This window comes from Phragmites australis, chromosome 13 (assembly GCF_958298935.1).
Source record: "Phragmites australis chromosome 13, lpPhrAust1.1, whole genome shotgun sequence".
NCBI lineage: Eukaryota > Viridiplantae > Streptophyta > Magnoliopsida > Poales > Poaceae > Phragmites > Phragmites australis.
Genome location: NC_084933.1, coordinates 21,378,745 through 21,396,061, shown reverse-complemented (window position 1 = coordinate 21,396,061; position 17,317 = coordinate 21,378,745). Strand labels below are relative to the sequence as shown.

Sequence of the window (17,317 nt, the reverse complement as noted above, 5' to 3'; positions counted from 1 at the left end):
GGGAAAGGAAGATGGTTTATTCAGTGGTGGCACACATGGGTTTGATAGATACAGGTCCACCTTGATCTAGCCAGATGATGAGGTGCTCAATCGCCTACCTCAGGTAAACTGGCCTCAACCTAAGCAACCACATAGGGTAATTTCACAGGGATGGATGATGCCTCTAAGCAAGCTGTATATCATGAGCAATTAGATCATCTTTTGTATGTTGTATTTCTTTTTTAAACACAAGATTGTGTATAAAGCATACATATTTCATTTCATTTATTGTACCATCCAATCAGTACACTTCTTTTGTGCACTTGCCATTTACTTTTCCACGTATTGGTTTATCTATTATTAAAAGTGTGTTATTGTGCCACATGGGTCAATGAAGATAATGGCTAAGTTTCAAAATCAGGGTGTGATATAGGGGAAGAAGTTAGAATGTAGATTTGTGTGATATAGGGGAAGAAGTTAGAATGTAGATTTGTGTGATACAGGGGAAGAAGTTAGAATGTAGATTGCTACTTGGATATGGAATAATATAAAAGAGTGGTTAAAGATCAATAATATGCTATTAGAGAAATCATCCCTAAAATTTGATGAGACAATTCTTCAAATAGACGGCACACAAAAACTGCAGGGTCATACTTATATAAGTAGGTGTGGATTGAAATGTTTGGTCTATATATTTGATTTGTCTTTCGGTATTTTTTCCTTTTCCTTAAAGGGGAGTGCATCAGGATATTTCATTTGTTTTGAATATCAAGTTAATAGATGAGATGGTTACCAAGCAACATGCATCGATTTGTCATGGCTCCAACTCTATCATACTGGTTTGTCACATATTTCATATTGTTATTCCAGCCGAAGGTATGCTTCCGTTTTCACATTGTGTCTACCATTATATAAGAGTATGTTTGTTATGATGGGATTATTGATAATATTACATAAAAGATGAATAAATATAATGTAATGCTATTGATGGTTGTGCCTACTCACTCGAAGAGTGGCAGACGGGGGAGAATTTTTTAGATGAGAGATAATGGTTGTGAGTATTAATTTATATTAGTACATTTTAAATTAAAATAAGTGTTAATTAAGTACTATAGAGTGTATTTATATAAAAATAAACATCATATTAATATTTTTTTTATTTTAATCTCATACAACATATACTCATGTGGATAATAAAATATAATCTTTTCTTAACCAGATTGAGTGAATAGAGCCAATCAAACAAATTACTACTATATGCACTCAGCCTGGCTAAGGACTAAGGTGAGTCTGACTTACCGATACAGACCAAACTCACTCCTATTTAGATAGGCTTTTTTTTGTTTATTTTTTTAAAAAAAAGTTAGAAGCTATCCAAACGGTTGGCTTCTAATCATGTTTTTTAGTGGTTTTTAGTTGACTGAGGAAGCAGTTATGACTAAAATAACTAAAAACTGAAAAACAGTTTCTGACTAGCTTTTTTGCTTTTGAATATAATAAGAAGCTAAAAATTTATTATAAAAACTAATAAACAAAATCAATAATCATAACTATTCTTTCAACTAGCTAAAAGCTTTAAAATCATAATCTATCTAAACGACCCGTCAGTCATGCAAGCAACCATACGTCCACACCCTGCCGCCAAGTTTTCCCCTCCCCATCCTCTGAATTTGAAACCGGAGGCACCACCTCCTCTCTCTGGAAGGCATTTTTGGCATACAGATACAGGTGGGAAGGGATTGGCTCACAACGCTCGCTCAACAGCTCATCCCCTGCTAAACCCCAGACCAAACCAGATGTTCCCGTTGCGTGATTCGAACGGCGGCGAGGGGTGAAAAATTGGAAGAGGGAAGGGGCGGGTGTGAACGCCTGCTCCCCGCCGCAGCCACCGGCGCCCCCTCGCCGGCTATAAAACCTTCCCTCCCCTCTGTCCTCCCCGTCGCCGCCACCCCCCTCGCGGAAACCCTAATCCCCTCCTCTCCCAGACTGGTCTCCCCCCCGCTCCCCAACGATGGTGGAGGACGCGCCGCCTCCAGCCCCAAGGATGACGCAGGCGGAAGTGCATGCTGAGGCCGAGCGGCAGATGCGCGACATCGGCCAGCGCTTCGTTGCGCTCCCTCAGGACAGAGACGAGTTGCTCAGGCTACTTCAGGTGAGCGCCGCCCCCGTCAAACCCATTGCTTTCGTTCGCCCTAGCAATCATCTCTGTTCGTGTTGTAATCGTCAATTGGGCGTGTGGTTTCGAGTAGGTTGGCTAGGAGATGTTGCTTGGGTTGCAATCGTTTAGTTTTTTTTTTTTGGGTGGTCTGTCTACGAAATCTGCCCTAGCCGGCCTCATCTAGCATAGGATTGGAGAAAAGGCTGCTCGTATGATCGATTAGAGTTCGAATTCTTGTTGTACTCGTCAATGGGGCATGTTGTTTCGTGTAGATTCCCGCAGAGATGGAGCTTGACTTGCAACTGTTTAGGTTTTTTTGGGGATTGTATACGAAGTTTGCCCTAGCCAGTTGCTCATCTAGCTTAGGATTGGAGAACAGGTTGCTCATTTGATTGAATAGAGTTGGAATTCTTGTTGTACCTGTCAATCAGGTGTGCGGTTTTGAGTAGGTTGTAGGTTCCCACAGAGATGGAACTTGAGTTGCAATCGTTTAGGTTTTTTGGGGCTTGTATACGAAGCCTGCCCTAACCGGTTGCTCATCTAGCTTAGGATTGGAGAAATGGTTGCTCTTTTGATTGATTAGAGTTGGAACTGCTCGTTTGTTTGTGCAGGAAGCGGACACCTGGTTGGTCAGGGTGGGCCAGTCCCCGCCAGAGAGCACGTTCAACACTCTTCGCCCCACCATGGCTACTTTGATTACAAAGGAGCTTCTGGAGCACCCTGATCCTGACATCAAGGTTGCTGTTACCTCTTGCTTAACTGAAGTTACCCGGATCACCGCTCCAGAGGCCCCCTATGATGATGACATCATGAAGGTGATGTCTTGCCCCTCTCAGGATGAAATGGTGGTGTCTATATGTATTGATAATTGCTCCTTGCCTTATTCCAGGATGTGTTTAAGAGAATTGTGGAGACTTTTGCTGACTTGGATGATATGGACAGCCCCTCCTTTGCAAGGAGGGCTTCGATCCTTGATTCTGTTGCAAGGGTCCGGTGTTGTGTCCTGATGTTGGATCTTGACTTGGACCATCTGATAGTGGACATGTTCCGTAATTTTTTCAAAGCCATCTCGTATGAAACTTCTCCCACATTTATTTTGTATCATATTTTCTTCATACACTGAGTTTTTCATATTTTTAAAGTTCTATCTAATAGATTAGGGCAATAATGTTGTGGCCCCCTTTTGAAATTGCTCATTGATTGGATTAAATTTATGTTGGTTATGGACTTCTGGTTATAGACTGTATGTCTGTTCCTGTTGTATGCGTGCTGTGTGCATATGTGTGTTCTGTTTATCTTCTGCTGACATACACTGAGCATGTCATTTTTAAAAGTTCTGTCAAATGGATCAAGGTGATAATGTTGTTGTGCCCCCGTTTTGATTGATTAGAGTTGGAATTGCTCGTTGATTAGATTACATTTATGATGGTTATGGTTATAGACTGCCTGTGTATGTTCCTGTATATGTTCCCGTTGGGTCCGCGCGCGCTGAGTGCATATGTGTGTTCTGCTTATGTTCTTTTAAAGCTTTAAGTTTGTTTCTCATTTCACTCATTCCCTTTTTGATTTATTTCAGCATGAATCATTCAGAAAATATCATCTACTCTGTGGAAACTATAATGATATTTTTAATTCAGGAGAGTGACAATGTCACTCCAGAACTGGCATTGTGCCTGCTTCAGAACCTTAAAAAGGAAGCACATGTAAGTTTATCCATATGTTGTTTGCATTAACAACATAGTTCTCGTCATCTTCGCTAAATTTTTGAACTTGACTTTCCAGGAAACTCTTCCGGCAGCTTTTGGACTTGCAGAGAGGGTAGTAGATAATTGCAAAGACAAGTTGAAACCGGTGTTTATTGAGTTGCTTAAAGACACTCCCTTAGATGAGTACAGCAACATTGTTACATTGGTGTGCTCAGTTGCTTCAGATGCCACGGGAAACAACAATGCAGATGCGTCTGGAACGGTTAGTTAAATTACCTACAAATTACAAGTTCAATTTAAGGATTGGTGCATACATGTTAGAAATTTGTTCGTTTAAGAGTCAATTAATTTTATGGCATGCTCAATACGAATTTAGATGTATGTTCATTATTCAAATGAGCAAGGCAGCTCACCTATATTTCTTGTTTGATGGGTGCTATTTCTTCTGTTATCGAGATACTGGTAGCAGAGGGACATGGGGCATATACTGTTTTGACAGGCATTCTTTGGTTATTATATGTAGGATCTAGTATATCTTAGCTTAAAATTCAGGCCGTTCCGCAAAAAGGGGATATGGTCTGAATATTGAAACCCTGCAGTTTGGAGTGGGGGCTATAATGACCAAAATATATCAAATGTGAATTTTCAAAGAAACTTTTGTGTTACGTACTAGTTCCTTTGCATTATTCAACGGTATATGTTGGTAATATGTTTTATGGTACGTATAATCATGTTGGTATCTGGTAATGTCAGTAGCACGATCCATTATTTTTCTCCTTGGTATATATTCAACTGCGTACTAACTTACTCTGGCTTCTTGTTGTGCAGGCAGTTGAAGGTAAAATATCTGAGAGGGATGAGTCACCTCAGGTATGCTGCTACAGATGTTCAGTATCTGGAGTTCTAGAAAGTAAGGTAGCTACCACAATTTATATTTCTTATGTTTCAGGAAACTTCAAAGTTGGAGCAAGATGTAAATTGCCCAGGACAAGATGGTACTCGCCCAAGCAGTAATCCTATAACTGCCATTAGCAATGGTGGTGCTCCAGTCGACAACGTCAAGTCCCCAGATGGACCAGCTTCTGAACAGAAGCCTGAACTGCCTTCTGGTGATGAGCAGGCCAAAATTTCTGATCAACTGATATCTGGTGATGAAGAAGTGTCAGATCCAGTCACCACAGAACCTGAAACGTCATGTGATCTCAGTTTAAAGAAAAGTCCCAAGCTTGATTCTTACATGGTATCTGAGATTACTGAACATTCTAACGTTGTTAAATACAATGAGAGTCTTGTTGCATCTGGAGAGTTATCCCCAGAGACAAATGATGGTGATGATGAACAGCCAACAGAGACTGGCAATAGAGCTATTGATGGCACATCAAAACCTGTTGATGCTAAGCCTGCTGTGGATAAACCAAGGCAAGGCCGGCCTCCTGCAGCAAAGTCGCAGGAGAAAAAGCCTTCTGGAAATAAACAGCGGTCAGACCTAGAATCCAAAAGGCTTGACCTTGTTAGTGATTCTGGAGGAAGAGCTACAAGGCGGCTGACGAAAGATGTTGCTGAGTCTTCATCAAAAAAGGCTGGTGAAGGAGAATCTCGGAAGAAGCAACAGAAAGCCAGTTTGAAGCTGCAAAAGGAAGACCCCCTCTCTGATGAAGATGATGATGAGGATACCAGTTTGAAGGTAATTTTCTTGTTCTCAGTAGGCTATAGTACCTGTATTGAATTGCTTTCTTTTTTTGTCAGCCATGCCTGCATATCATTGTCCAAAGGTCTGCTTTCTTTTGCGGCTATTTGTGGTTCCATGGTTAAGTGATTTTACTGTTTTAATGTGACTGCATGGTTGCTAGGGGGCTTGGAACTCATTGCAATTTTCAAATGTGTAATCTCTATCGCCTTCGGTTGAAGGTCATCATGTTTTTGAACTTCTCTGTCTAAGATGGTTTAACTTACTGCTATGGTTTTCTAATTGGTGATGGCATTCCATTGCCAAATATGTTCCTAATCACAGTGGAAGTTTTTAAGGATTCAGTTGCATTTAACAAGTACTACCTCCGTTTCGCAATGTTTGTCCACGCCCACCATTGCGTACAAACCAAGAAATACTGAAATCGAGTGAAAAAATACAATGAGATGACCATGCTACCCCTAATCAATACAAGGATGAGAGCAAGTAACTCATTAACGTTGGAGTAAATGCATACATACACTCAAGGGCATAACAGGAAAATAGATCATAAAGCATCCTTGATTACCGCAATGGACAAACAATTTGAGACAGATACTCCTGAGGCTATGGACAAATATTGCGAAACGGAGGGAGTATTAATTATAATGGGGTTGCAATGACAGTTTTTTGGCATGCTATGTAAATCTGATCTGGTCTTCCACAACGACTACATCTTATTAATTATCATTATGCAGGAAATGGTGTCGGCGAGCAAGACAGATAAAACAAAAGGTCAACAAGAGGACAGTGAGGGGTCAAAAAGGAAACGTATGCAGGAAGCTGAAGAGGTATGTATACCTGATTACATACGGTGCTTTGTCTTGTTCGACTTCATTTTCATTTCAGTTTGTCAGCTTTTTCCTTTTTGTTTGCAGGCCTCACTGTCAAAGAAAAATAAAATTCTTGATGAAAACCTTGTTGGCTCAAGAATTAAAGTTTGGTGGCCTGATGACAAAATGTAAGCATGGTGATCATCATTTGTATTTCTTATATGCAGAGTGTTCTTAACAATGGTTAATATAGAGCTCTTTATTGCCCTGATGCTTCATTGACTGTGCTAAACATATTCCAAAAAGAAGTCCTTGATTGCTAATAGGTGTGCTATATTTTAGTACAGACAACTTTCTTGGTTATATTATGCATTACTATTTTCTCAAGGGCAAGTCACTTGTTTTTTTTTTCTGAATATACAGATCATTAGTTCCTTCAGGTTGGATCTATACGCCAATTGTTTATTTGCCTTTCCTTAAATCTTCTTTTTGATAACTATGCATAGAATATGCTACTTTCTCCATGAGTTATGCTGCCATGTTGTTTGGATGGTTTTGAAACTGTTTCTTGCCTTGCAGGTTCTATGATGGTGTTGTCAAGTCATTTGATGCTTCTTCAAAAAAGCACAAGGTGCACATTCATAAACAGGCTTTATCTACAGTTTTGCATGCTTCACTTATTACTTTGGCCTGCCTGAACTCTGAAACAGTACTAGTTACTATAGTACTCTTTTGTTTTCCTTAAGAAAATGGTTGCTTTGGACAAAAAGAGGCTTTGTTATAGTAAGAAAATGATTGCTTGACACTTGGACACTTTCTTGTTTGTAATCAGGTTGCCTATGACGATGGTGATACTGAGGTACTACTGCTCAAGAATGAGAAGTGGGAATTCATTACTGAGGTATGTCCATGAAGCTTGATGCAGTTATATCCTCCTTTGTTCCTTTCTGATTCGTCCACTATCCTGCAGGAGCAAAACAGCTATCCTGATGCACCATCTGATACGTAAGCAAGACATTCTATTTTACACCTTCTATGTATTCAATGTTTATATGACAAATGTAATTATGCCAGAACTTTAAAACAATGTGTATGATTCTGATGACAATTCCTACACAACTGCACTCTTCGGTCTTCCCCACCTCATATATTAAGTGACTTGTACTCAAGTTTCTTGAATTAGATTCTTAGTCCTTACATTAACAGGGTTACTAAACTTAAACTCAACAAAGCAGCTGTAGCATGCATAAGATTGATTTTTCTAAGCACCAATATTTGTCTTTTTATGATTATGCTTTGGGTGAAGCACTTTTTTGTGCCTGTCTCTTTATCTCCAATTTAACTTTTCTAGCATGCCTCTTCAGGTCAACCGAAATAGACTATTCTTTTGTATATGTCTTGTCTTGTAGCTACTTTAGCTGTGACCTGCAAATTTAAATTCGGAAGTTGATTTGTTGATAGTGTTGCTTTTTACTATACATCTGCATATTTACTTTCAATTGATCAACTTTTGGCTCTTCTGTTCCTGTTTCTTCCCCCCCCCCCCCACTGTACTAGGCCAAGGTTATCTGATACCCCAACTCCAGTCTTGTTCACTGTTTAGCTGTTATCCCTATGCAAAAGGTGTCATCTATTTGACTACGAGTTCCTGCTTATTTTGACCAGGCCACGTGGCAGAAGAACTAAAGGGATTTTGCGCCAGCAAACGAAGGAAGGGAAAACAGGAACACCTAAAAGGTTAGTGTTTGATATGGATGTGTCATCTTGATGCATCACGAACACTGTAGCTTATGTTAAACTAAAATTTGCTTTCTGCACAGTGGCAGTGATGATAGGGATCTTCCCAAGAAGAGAGGGCGTCCAAAAGGTGTGGGCTCCAGCAATAGCCCTGTGACTTCAGCCAGACAGAAGGGAAAAAGTGCGGAGAAGGATACTCAAGAGACACCCAAGACTGGCAGTAACCTTAAGAAGGAAGGTGCAAGGCCCTCTCGATCCACCAGCAAGACTAAGGATGCTATTGTCAAAGCAAGTGACAAGGATGCTATTGTCATGGCAAGCGACAAAGATGAGGCTGGTAGCACTAGAAGTGCTGACAAGTCAAAGGATGAGGCTGGCAGTGAAGACCAGGATTCAAAAGATGAACTGAAATCCAGTGAAGCTATTGATGGATCCAAGACAAATGGTCTTTCAACCAAAAGGAAGCCGAAGGAGAAAGAAGGTGAGTCATCGGAGGAGCAGGGGTCTACTAAAGCTTCTACTGGAAAGAAGCGCAGAAGAAAGAACCACAACTAGATGCTCTGAGCTGTGCGGCTCTTCTCAGGGGATTCCACCCCCTGACAGTCTCAAGATGTTGGCACGAGGCATGCCATGTATGGCTTCTATTCCTTGGACCAGTTACCTGCTAGGTCGTGTGGTGATTGACCATCATGAAGCAGCTAGTAGTTGTAGTAGTCTTGAACTCTCAATAGCAACTGTAAGGTTAGGCGTTACTTTTACTCCTTTCCACGGGCTATTAAGCATCTGGCAGAAAATGGATTTTCATGCTTGCTGTGGATTTAAGTCTTATCAGATTTTAATGTAGCTGGGTTACCTGCTGCCAAAAAACATGCTATGTAATTGGGTTTCCTGTCCCCAGGCTGTTTAAGAAGTGAATTTTGCCAAAGAAAGGAACGCCAAGTTATCATCGTTCCTGAGTGCCTTGTGCGTCCGATGATTTCAGATTATTTTTTCTTATCGTTTTATTTTTCGAGGTACGATTTTTTCTTACTGTGCTCTGTTCAGGTATCTAACCTGTTACCATCTGCCTTATTCTGCTGCTTTCAGGTACTAACTAGAAGTTAGTTGTTATCTTTTTTAACTCTTAGCTCAACCTTGCTGTCTACCTGTTTTGTGGCGACTGTATATAGACCACTGATACCTTATCTTGCATTCTGATATTACAGTGAGTTGATTGCTGTATGCAGTATCATAACCTATCATGCATAGGAGTACATTTTAATTTTCCAACACCATTCAGAAGTGCTTCTGTTCCCGCATGCTACCTTTGTCTTTTTTTTAAAAAAAAAACGAAGCATGCTGCCTTTGTCGTTCTTCTGTTCTTGCTTGGTGGCGATTTTACATCTTGTACAACTGTTGGTGACTGGATGATACTCTTGCATAGGAATGCCTACTGTGCGTGAGAAGGTCCTGCGGTTCCACTGGTTTTCTTTTTTCTTTTTCGAAAGCTCGGAGGGAGCTCTCCCCATTGCTTCTGTTTTTATTAATTATTATCCATAAGCATTTGTGCAGATGTGGGCTTGGGCATATATGCTCATGAACTGCATTGCGTGCGTGGCCGTACTGATTTGTTGTCTTGGCTCTTGTACTGTGTGTTCGCCATCTTCCTCGCCGCACCGCGCCATTCCAGCCACTACAGAGTTCAGACACCGGTGGGAGCCTGGAGCCTGCGGCAAAAGCCACTACGAAGGACGCGCGCCGGTCTACCGTCGACGAGCCTACCTCGCACAGGAGCAGGCCGGAAGATTCAGGGTCAGGTCAGCGGAGACCAGGACAGATTAAAGAAACCGCGCGAAACTAGGCGGGGATGATTGGAGAGAGCCGGCTGACTTCCGGTCGGAAACTGCACGGAGTTTGGCGACGGACGTGTGGGCCACAAGGATGTTTGGGACCCGCACGTCAGTTAATGCGGCGGGAATTTCTGTGCTCCGACGTGAGATCCAGTGCGGTGAGTTTTGCACGCCAGTCCGTCGCCACGTCTGGGCGGTTGCACGGTTGCAGCTACCCTCCCTGGTCGAGCTACGTGAATCCTTGTTAGTCAAACGTGCGCGAGTCTATTTCACATCGACGAGCACTCCTAGCTGTTCGTTTTTCTAACCGTACTTGTATAGGTGTTTATACGGAGTATAATATACTTACTTAGGCATCGCTGCTTACTAACGAGATAATTAATCATATTTAAACATCTATGATATTTATTTGTATTGAAAATTAAAATTTTATATAGATATTTAACACTTTTCTTCTTTAAACACTTAGTATTATTCATGCTCTTATGATCAACAATATCATTTGGAGCTGTAACCCTATCAGTATAATAGACTGTGACAGATCCAACACAAAATCTTAGAAGAGCTGGACGATTTGTGTCGACCACTGTCAGCTTGCGCTGTTCAACTTTTCAATAACCTGCTAAAATTTTTAGGGAGCTTTCAAGTGCATCAACACAGTAAGGGGCTTAAGCCCTCCACACCCTAGAAGATCCACCCATGATAGAAGATGATTACTACCTACTTGTACTGTAGTAAAGTAGGCGTTTTTTTTTCCTTAGATGGCTCAAAATCGGCGTCCGCATCTAGTGAAAACCGAAGAATTGTGCTTCCGATTAGACACACTATCGTCATGTCAAAGCAACATCACAACTCATCTCCCCCGCCCGTCCTGTCCTCATCCGCTCTTCTCTTAACTCCCCACCTCCAAATCACCATTATCGCCATAAATCGCTAATATATAAAATATAAATTAGTTTTATTTACTCTTGTTTCATTTAATAAAAATCTCTAAAATTTTAATAATTTACCTATTTTTTTATCCGTCTTTATCCTGCAGCCAACCGTCTCGTTACCGGCTACAAATATAAGATTCATTTTATTAATAAAATAAATAAAAAATTAACAGATAATCTCTTTTTTTTAATCTCTATCTAAAAATATTTACAAAATTACTCTGATATAAACGTTCGACGAAGCTCGTATAATACATCGATATCTTTATATTTAAATTTTTGCTCCATATTATCACACTCATTTTTTATATTTTTATTATAACGCACCAACCGTGAGCTAATCAAGTAGAAGTAGATACTTGCACTTCCATTCGATACTAGTAGCTCATATATACCCGCTGCCATCTAACCCAAGCCGCCTCTCACCTTCCGCCCCAACCCCCGATACAGCGGACTCACTCGTACAATTCCCCACTGGATTCGCCGCGGAATTCACCCGGTTCCTGTCTTCCTGGCGCAGAATCGATCCGAGATTGGGAGGCGATTCCGGCGCTGCGCGGGGATGGTCTAAAGATCGCTTCTTTGGCGGCGATAGAGCCGATGGCGGGCGGTGGGCGCGTGCGGTTCAACGTGGCCGGGCAGGTGTTCGAGACGACCACCATTACGCTCGCCAACGCCGGCCGCGACACCATGCTCGGAGCGCTGCTCGACTCCTCCTGGAACGTTTCGTCGTCGTCCTCCTCCAGCAGCGGCGTCGCCGAGTACTTCATCGACCGCAACCCGGCGTGCTTCGCGGTGCTGCTTGACCTGCTCCGCACGGGGAGCCTCCACGTGCCGCCGCATTTGCCGGAGAAGCTGCTCTACCGCGAGGCGCTCTACTACGGCCTCCTCGACCACGTCCGCGCCGCGCGGTGGGGCGCGTTCGACGGCGACCGCCTCCGCCTCGCGGCGTCCGTGCCCGGCCGCGCCCCCGGGGACGGCACGGCCATCCGCGCCGCGCCCGACGGTGGGTGCTGCGTCGCGCACGGCGGCGCCGTGCGCGTGTACAACTGGATGCTCGACGAGCGCCGGCCGGTCTCGCACGACCACTCGCAGGTCAACGACGCGGCCTACCTCGACTCGGGCACGCTCCTGATCGCAGCCCGCGAGCGCCTCGGCAAGTGCGACGGCGGCATGGCCGCGTTCTCCGCGGTCTCCGGCGAACTCCGCCACCGCTTCCGCGTCGCGCACGACCGGCAGGTCAAGTCCTTCACCGCCGGCGCGCTGGCGTTCGACCAGGACTCGAGCATCTTCGCCAGCTGCAAAGGCCGGCTCAACGAGTACGGCATCGGCGTCTGGGACCGCGCCACCGGCGAGCAGGCCGACTTCTTCTACGAGCCCCCCGGTTGCGCCCTGGGCGACGCAGACAAGCTCCAGTGGCTGGACTCCACGAACGCGCTCATGGTGGCCACGTTGTTCCCCAAGGCGGACAACTGTTTCATCGGCCTGCTGGACTTCCGGGACAAGAACGTGGCCTGGTCGTGGTCGGACGCCGGCACGGCCGCATCGCTCGACGACAAGCGCGTGCTCCACGCCATAGCCATGGAGGACGAGCGGTCGCGGTCGGTCTGCGTGATCAACCAGTACGACGACCTCGGCTTCCTCGACCTCAGGAGCAGCGCCGGCGGCGTGCGGTGGAGCTCCCGGAGCAAGCTCATGAACCGGAAGGTGCCCGGCGAAGAGAGCTGCTACCCGAAGCTCGCCACGCACGGCGGGCAGCTCTTCTCGTCCATGAACGACAGCATCTCCGTGTTCAGCGGCCCCGAGTACGTCCTCACGTCGACGCTGCGGAGGAGCCACGGCGGCGCCATCTGCGATTTCTCTATCGGAGGCGACCGGCTCTTCGCCCTGCACAACGAGGAGAATGTGTTTGACGTCTGGGAGACGCCACCGCCGCCGATCATCTGACCATCGTTGTGTACTTGAGACTTGTTCTGTACCTTTTGTACTTTTGTTCTTGCATTGCAACTTGCAAATGCTTACTTAACAGAGGAAAAAAAAAAACTCAGAATGGTTTCTGCACACTGAATACTTTGTAAATTTTGAGCTTAGAGAAATGGTCGGACAATGTACCTAAATTCCTTTCTAACACGGACAAGAGAAGTGCATTCGAGTGCATTTCTAATTTCTACACGGCACATGCCGACTGTTACTGATTTTTCTTGCCTTTGCACAATTGCACTGCTCGATATTGTTATTTACAGAGCACTGTGAATGAGTAGAAATACACTGTGGATTGTCGAACATATGGGCATCTGCTGTCGGCGTCAGATGTTGTTCCGTCAAAATCATCACATGTGGATTCTCAACTAAGTACGCGAATGTTTAAGCACGGAAAATTCCCTCCGTCTGCGCTGAATGGCGAGGTCCAATAATGTCGGTTGCATTTCAGGTGAGCACCACTCAGCAGGCCTGCCATTCCAAATCATTAGCATAACGACAGTTTTGCCATTCCAATATTTCTTGATCCGCGATTCCTTGAATGAAATAGTCAAGATCTCACTCCTGAAAGAAGCTAAAAACCAATGCAAACAAACCATTTTCTAGGCACATGGTTTCTGCTCTGTTTCTCAGCAGTCTCAGCAGTGGCAGCATCCTCGGACTGGTGCTCCCAGTGTGAGGCAGCTTCATCATCCATCGGTGAGCAACTCCTGCAGGCTGCACCCCATGCTGGGGAAACCTGTGGAGAAGCGAGTGGGTGAGCTTTTGCTTTCGGGATTGCTATAACTTGTCTGGGTGAGCTCTCACTCGATTTTTTTATTCTCCCTCTCCACCTCACTTTCTCCCTCTCGGGTGAGCAATGGCTGTCTTCTCCACCTTCGACAAGCCCTTCTTCTGCAGCTTCGGCGGCAGAGATTCACTCTGAGATACTCCCTTTCCAACGAGCTCTGATGAGGCTGAGAGGTTAGAGTTTCAGGATTTTAGGGCTGAGGTTCGGGGTTCCCGAGCTTAGAAAGAGGTGTTGGGAAGAGAGGTTGGCTCAATGGAGGAGGCGGTTGGTGGACGGTGCGGTAAGGTGGCGAGGGCGTCGCCGGTCGGGGTGGTGAAGGACGCCCGGTGGGGAGGGTTAGCGGCAGGGGCATCAAAACGAGAGGGGTTAGAGAGAGAGGATTGCGGAGACGGATCCGACGATGGAGAGCCATCGGAGACGCGACAGGAGGGCAGGACGGGGTGGGGGCGAGTGTGCCGACGGCGGGTGAGATCGAGCAGAACGGAGTCGAGTTGAAGGAGAAAGAAACGGTCTATCATTGATCGAACGGAGCGTACGACTCAAAATTCAGATAAGAATTGAGCCAAAATTGCCCAAGTAACTACTAGGCAGGACCTTAAATTACAGCTTGCACCCAAGCCACTATCGTCGCACCGCGCGGATCCTGCCGCTCAGCGATCACGCCGTGGATCGCCGCGTGCGTGAGAAGTGTGTAATAATACAGGTTGTCCGCGGCATTCGCCGGCACGGCACGGATCATGTACGTCAGGTCGATGTACTTCTCCGTAAATAGCTCCCCCGCGTGCTCCTTCGCCCACCACGCCCTTGGCTTGGTCATCAGCCACGTGCCCACGTCCAGGAACGCCGGGTTGCCGGACGTACTCGTCGCGCTGCTGCTGCGCGTCGGTGGCCCGAGGGATGAGGCACTGCCCGGCGCCCTGGGCGACGACGACCACAGCGTGGCCGTTCTTCTTGATGCGGTGGTACAGGAACTCGAACAGTCCTCGGGGATGAGGCAGCAGACTACGTCGGGGCTGCTCAGCGTGGCGTGCAGCGCGATGTGGCCCATGCTCCGGCCCATGCTCCGGCCCATGAGCTTGGAGAGACCCACGCCATGCACCGCGCTCTAGGCCTCCACGTGCCCGGCGGCGATGGCGTGCTGCGCCGATTCCGCTGCGGTGTGGAACCCGAACGAGCGGTTGATGATGTTGCCAACAGCATCTTCTCGAACAGCAAGCTGCAAGCCCAAGATGATTAATTATCCCTTTTATATATCTCTGAGCCTGCACATCCTTGTCGCTGTACAGGATGCGGGTCACCGACAGCGCGGGCGAGTCGGAGAATGACGCCAATTCATCGATCTTGCGCTGGAGGCCCTCGGAGTCGACGGCGCGGGCGAGGTCGAAGCCACCGCGCAACGTGCAGAGCAAGGTACCCCGACCTTGTGCCAGTGGTGCACCATGGCCGGCTCGAAGGGCAGGGACTCCTCGGGGTAGACGCTGCGGTACCCGTTCCGCACGCCGAAAACGTCGTGCACACCGTAGAGCTCCCAGAGACCCACGACGAGCTCCCGGACTACTGTGTCGAACCTGGGCGCGGCGAACATGTCAAGCACGAGCGCGTCCGAGAGGCGGCCGATGTAGTCCGCGCCGTCGCCCGGCGCCTCGGTGAACGCGGCATGTGCCGCGGCGAGAGCGCGCTGCTCTTGCTGGACGGCTTCGGCGGCACCGGAGCCGACGACGCGTGCATCCTTCCGCCGGCGGCCACTCCCACCTCCTTGTCCGCCACCTCGCGACGTGGTTGGGGCGCGGTTTCGGCTTCGAGCGACGCCACGGTGGTGCGACTGTTTGTGTCGGTGATGGAGTCGGGCTCCTGGACGCCCTAATGGATGTCGAGTTGATAGCAACCATTGTAGAAGCTCCCATAAGCGTCTGTAGTTTCATGCCTTGATCGGAACACAACAGGAGCCACCACACAATCTGCTCCCTCACACACGTACACCTCCTCGACCACCCCAAATGCAAAAAACATTTGACGAAGCACCTTCTCAGTGATGGAATAACGAACCCGGCGAACGGTGACTTCGAGAACGCGGCTTGGTGGCCTCCAGTTACTTATAGGCTTTTCATCGAACATGTGGCGGGCGTCAAGCTTCCACTCCATCTCCATGCTAAATCCTATGGATTGAACGGCTCTTATACCAGTTGTTAGCAACCTTAGAGAAGGAATGAGCTAGAGAAGGTTCTAGAAGCTAGAGAAGGATGATCCAGAGGTGGAAGAAGAACAGTAGGTAAGGGGGGAAATGGGAGAGATGCCAGGAAGAAGAAGACCGGTTTGATGTGTGTTGTTCGATGCCTTTGTCTGGTGGTGTGTCTTTCTTTTGAAACCCTTCGGCTTGCCCAGGCCCAGCCCGTCCAGGCGAGCGCCAGTCCGGACCAGGGAAGCGCCAGCCCATCACACAACTGACGTCTATAACATATATTATCGAGCCAAGATTTCGGACCCTCTCGGTGGTCTGGGACTGTAGATACTGTAGCAGTGGGCTCCATACATGTGTATGTATTGATATACGGATATATATATATGTATATGTATATGTATATATATGTATATACATACATATGTATATATATGCATACATATATTTATACATATAATATAATTTTTTTAAAAAAAATTCCAAAAAGTATCGAAAGGAATATTAGTTATATTGATAAATTGACTGAAGTAATCTAAAATGCAAAGAAAAATATATAAAACTAAAAAAATATGAAACAAATTTTGTTAGTTTTGTATTACTGTTGTCTACGTGCTAAAATTATGTGCATGCATAAAAGTACTATTGTTGTCTATATAATTAAGTGAATGTGTTAAATATTGATAAATTCATATATTGGTGAATCCGATTTTTTAGTCTTCTTTTGTCATACGTTGTGGAAAAAAAAACACGGCATAAGCACGCCAATCAGACTAGTTTCCTCCATTCACTCAAGGTCCTCAGCCATCAGAAAAATCTCATTTTGTTGGAGTTCCTCCGAACTTGGGTTCTTTCTCGCCACCACCAACACCGATTGCTGAAGGGACTCCATCACCATCAGTGCCTTTGGCCAAAGGGCCTCCATAAAACAGAAAGAGAAGGTGACCATTGACGTTGACGATGAGAACGATGTGGAGCCTGGGAGGAGCTCCAAGAGAATGTATTGGTCACATGATGAAGTTAGATTGGCTATCGGTTCGCTTACAACTCTTTTTTATAAACTCAGACTGCACAGATATTTAATGATATTTAAATAATTAACTATCTGTACAGTGCTTGATCGAATAATTCGAACGACCCAATTGATGGCAACGGCAAGAAGAACGACAAATTTTGGGGTGATGTTACTGATGAGTACAACAGCAACACCCCAGTCGACCGTAGAAGAGATATGAACCAACTAAAGCAACAATGGCAGCGACTTAAGGCATCGATCAGCCATTTGGTTGATGGAGTCGAACAGTTAAAATTCATGGAAGTGAGATGTCCGATGACCGATGGTCAAATGATGGACGAGGCGCTATTCAGGAGAGGTGGGAAAAGCTTTCATGCTAGTTCTTGGTGGACCTGGACTCAAGAACCAACCGAAATAGTGTGCACATGCTAGTACTGCACTGGAAAAAAGGGCATTTGGAGTTTTGGAAAAACGTTTTTGTATTTGAGTTGACCGGCATGTTTGTATGACTGG

General features: G+C 45.7%; 2 protein-coding genes and 1 pseudogene across 3 annotated transcripts; 2 read left to right on the top strand and 1 right to left on the bottom strand.

The window, feature by feature from the left end:
* The first annotated feature begins 1,623 nt into the window (after window positions 1–1,623).
* On the top strand, window positions 1,624–9,027 carry LOC133888079 (sister chromatid cohesion protein PDS5 homolog C-like). 2 transcript variants are annotated; one of them, XM_062328192.1, is made up of 14 exons: window positions 1,624–2,131; window positions 2,749–2,952; window positions 3,027–3,208; window positions 3,714–3,840; window positions 3,920–4,105; window positions 4,672–4,713; window positions 4,793–5,527; window positions 6,268–6,360; window positions 6,448–6,530; window positions 6,922–6,973; window positions 7,175–7,243; window positions 7,313–7,347; window positions 8,008–8,079; window positions 8,169–9,027. In XM_062328192.1, the coding sequence occupies exons 1-14, from the start codon at window positions 1,991–1,993 to the stop codon at window positions 8,632–8,634; spliced, it is 2,487 nt and encodes an 828-aa protein (XP_062184176.1). In that variant the 5' UTR covers window positions 1,624–1,990; the 3' UTR covers window positions 8,635–9,027. The 2 variants fall into 2 exon arrangements, with proteins under 2 accessions (XP_062184176.1, XP_062184175.1); XM_062328191.1 differs by having other exon boundaries at window positions 1,626–2,131; window positions 8,163–9,027.
* Window positions 9,028–11,094: 2,067 nt separating this feature from the next.
* Window positions 11,095–13,253, top strand: LOC133888753 (BTB/POZ domain-containing protein At2g24240-like). Its single transcript, XM_062329101.1, has one exon. It carries the CDS (start codon window positions 11,444–11,446, stop codon window positions 12,788–12,790), a length of 1,347 nt encoding a protein of 448 aa, XP_062185085.1. The 5' UTR covers window positions 11,095–11,443; the 3' UTR covers window positions 12,791–13,253.
* A 936-nt stretch (window positions 13,254–14,189) lies between these two features.
* Window positions 14,190–16,032, bottom strand: LOC133888792 (ATP-dependent 6-phosphofructokinase 2-like; annotated as a pseudogene).
* Window positions 16,033–17,317: the final 1,285 nt, after the last annotated feature.

Coding starts and splice junctions, on each gene's coding strand:
- LOC133888079 (XM_062328191.1), top strand. CDS start 1,991: ATGGTGGAGGACGCGCCGCCTCCAGCCCCAAGGATGACGCAGGCGGAA. Junction 2,953..3,026: donor ATGATGATGACATCATGAAG/GTGATGTCTTGC, acceptor GCCTTATTCCAG/GATGTGTTTAAGAGAATTGT. Junction 6,531..6,921: donor TGGTGGCCTGATGACAAAAT/GTAAGCATGGTG, acceptor CTTGCCTTGCAG/GTTCTATGATGGTGTTGTCA.
- LOC133888753 (XM_062329101.1), top strand. CDS start 11,444: ATGGCGGGCGGTGGGCGCGTGCGGTTCAACGTGGCCGGGCAGGTGTTC.